Source organism: Myotis brandtii, unplaced genomic scaffold (genome assembly GCF_000412655.1).
Source record: "Myotis brandtii unplaced genomic scaffold, ASM41265v1 scaffold786, whole genome shotgun sequence".
In the NCBI taxonomy this organism is placed as follows: Eukaryota; Metazoa; Chordata; class Mammalia; order Chiroptera; family Vespertilionidae; genus Myotis; species Myotis brandtii.
In genome coordinates this window covers 127,251-127,603 of record NW_005371157.1, presented here as the reverse complement: position 1 = coordinate 127,603, position 353 = coordinate 127,251, and the positions used below count along the sequence as shown (strand labels likewise).

The window sequence follows — 353 nt, the reverse complement described above, 5'->3', positions numbered from 1 at the left end:
TCGCGCACGCCAGGCAAGTGGCGCGGGTTCTGCCATTTGCTCGCTGGCTGGTGGCCCTGGGAAAGCCATGTCCCTTCTCTGAGCCTCGGCCTCCTCGTCTGTAAAACGGGTCCCGCGCTGCCCTCCCAGGCGCCCGGGAGGGGAAGGGGGTCAGTGCAGAGGGCAGGGGGGGCACCAGGCCCGTCACCCACCTCCGATGGGGCGCGTCCTCCTTGCAGCGCCTGACAATGGAGTCGTTCCCCGGGGGCTCGGCGGTGATGGACATGATACTGGACCGGCTCCGGTGGGGCTGCTTCGGACGCCAGGGACAGTGTTACGGGCCAGGCAGCCCCGCCCGGGCCCCCGCGGGCACC

At 71.1% G+C, this 353-nt stretch overlaps 1 protein-coding gene across 1 annotated transcript in view; it reads right to left on the bottom strand.

Annotated features, from left to right (window-relative positions):
* The window catches only part of CARD11 (caspase recruitment domain family, member 11), a 62,591-nt gene that overhangs the window by 15,148 nt on the left and 47,090 nt on the right, over nucleotides 1–353 (bottom strand). The window contains exon 10 of the mRNA XM_014530977.1: nucleotides 7–292. Coding sequence (XP_014386463.1) covers nucleotides 7–292 — 286 coding nt within the window. The remainder of the gene's footprint in view (nucleotides 1–6; nucleotides 293–353) is intronic.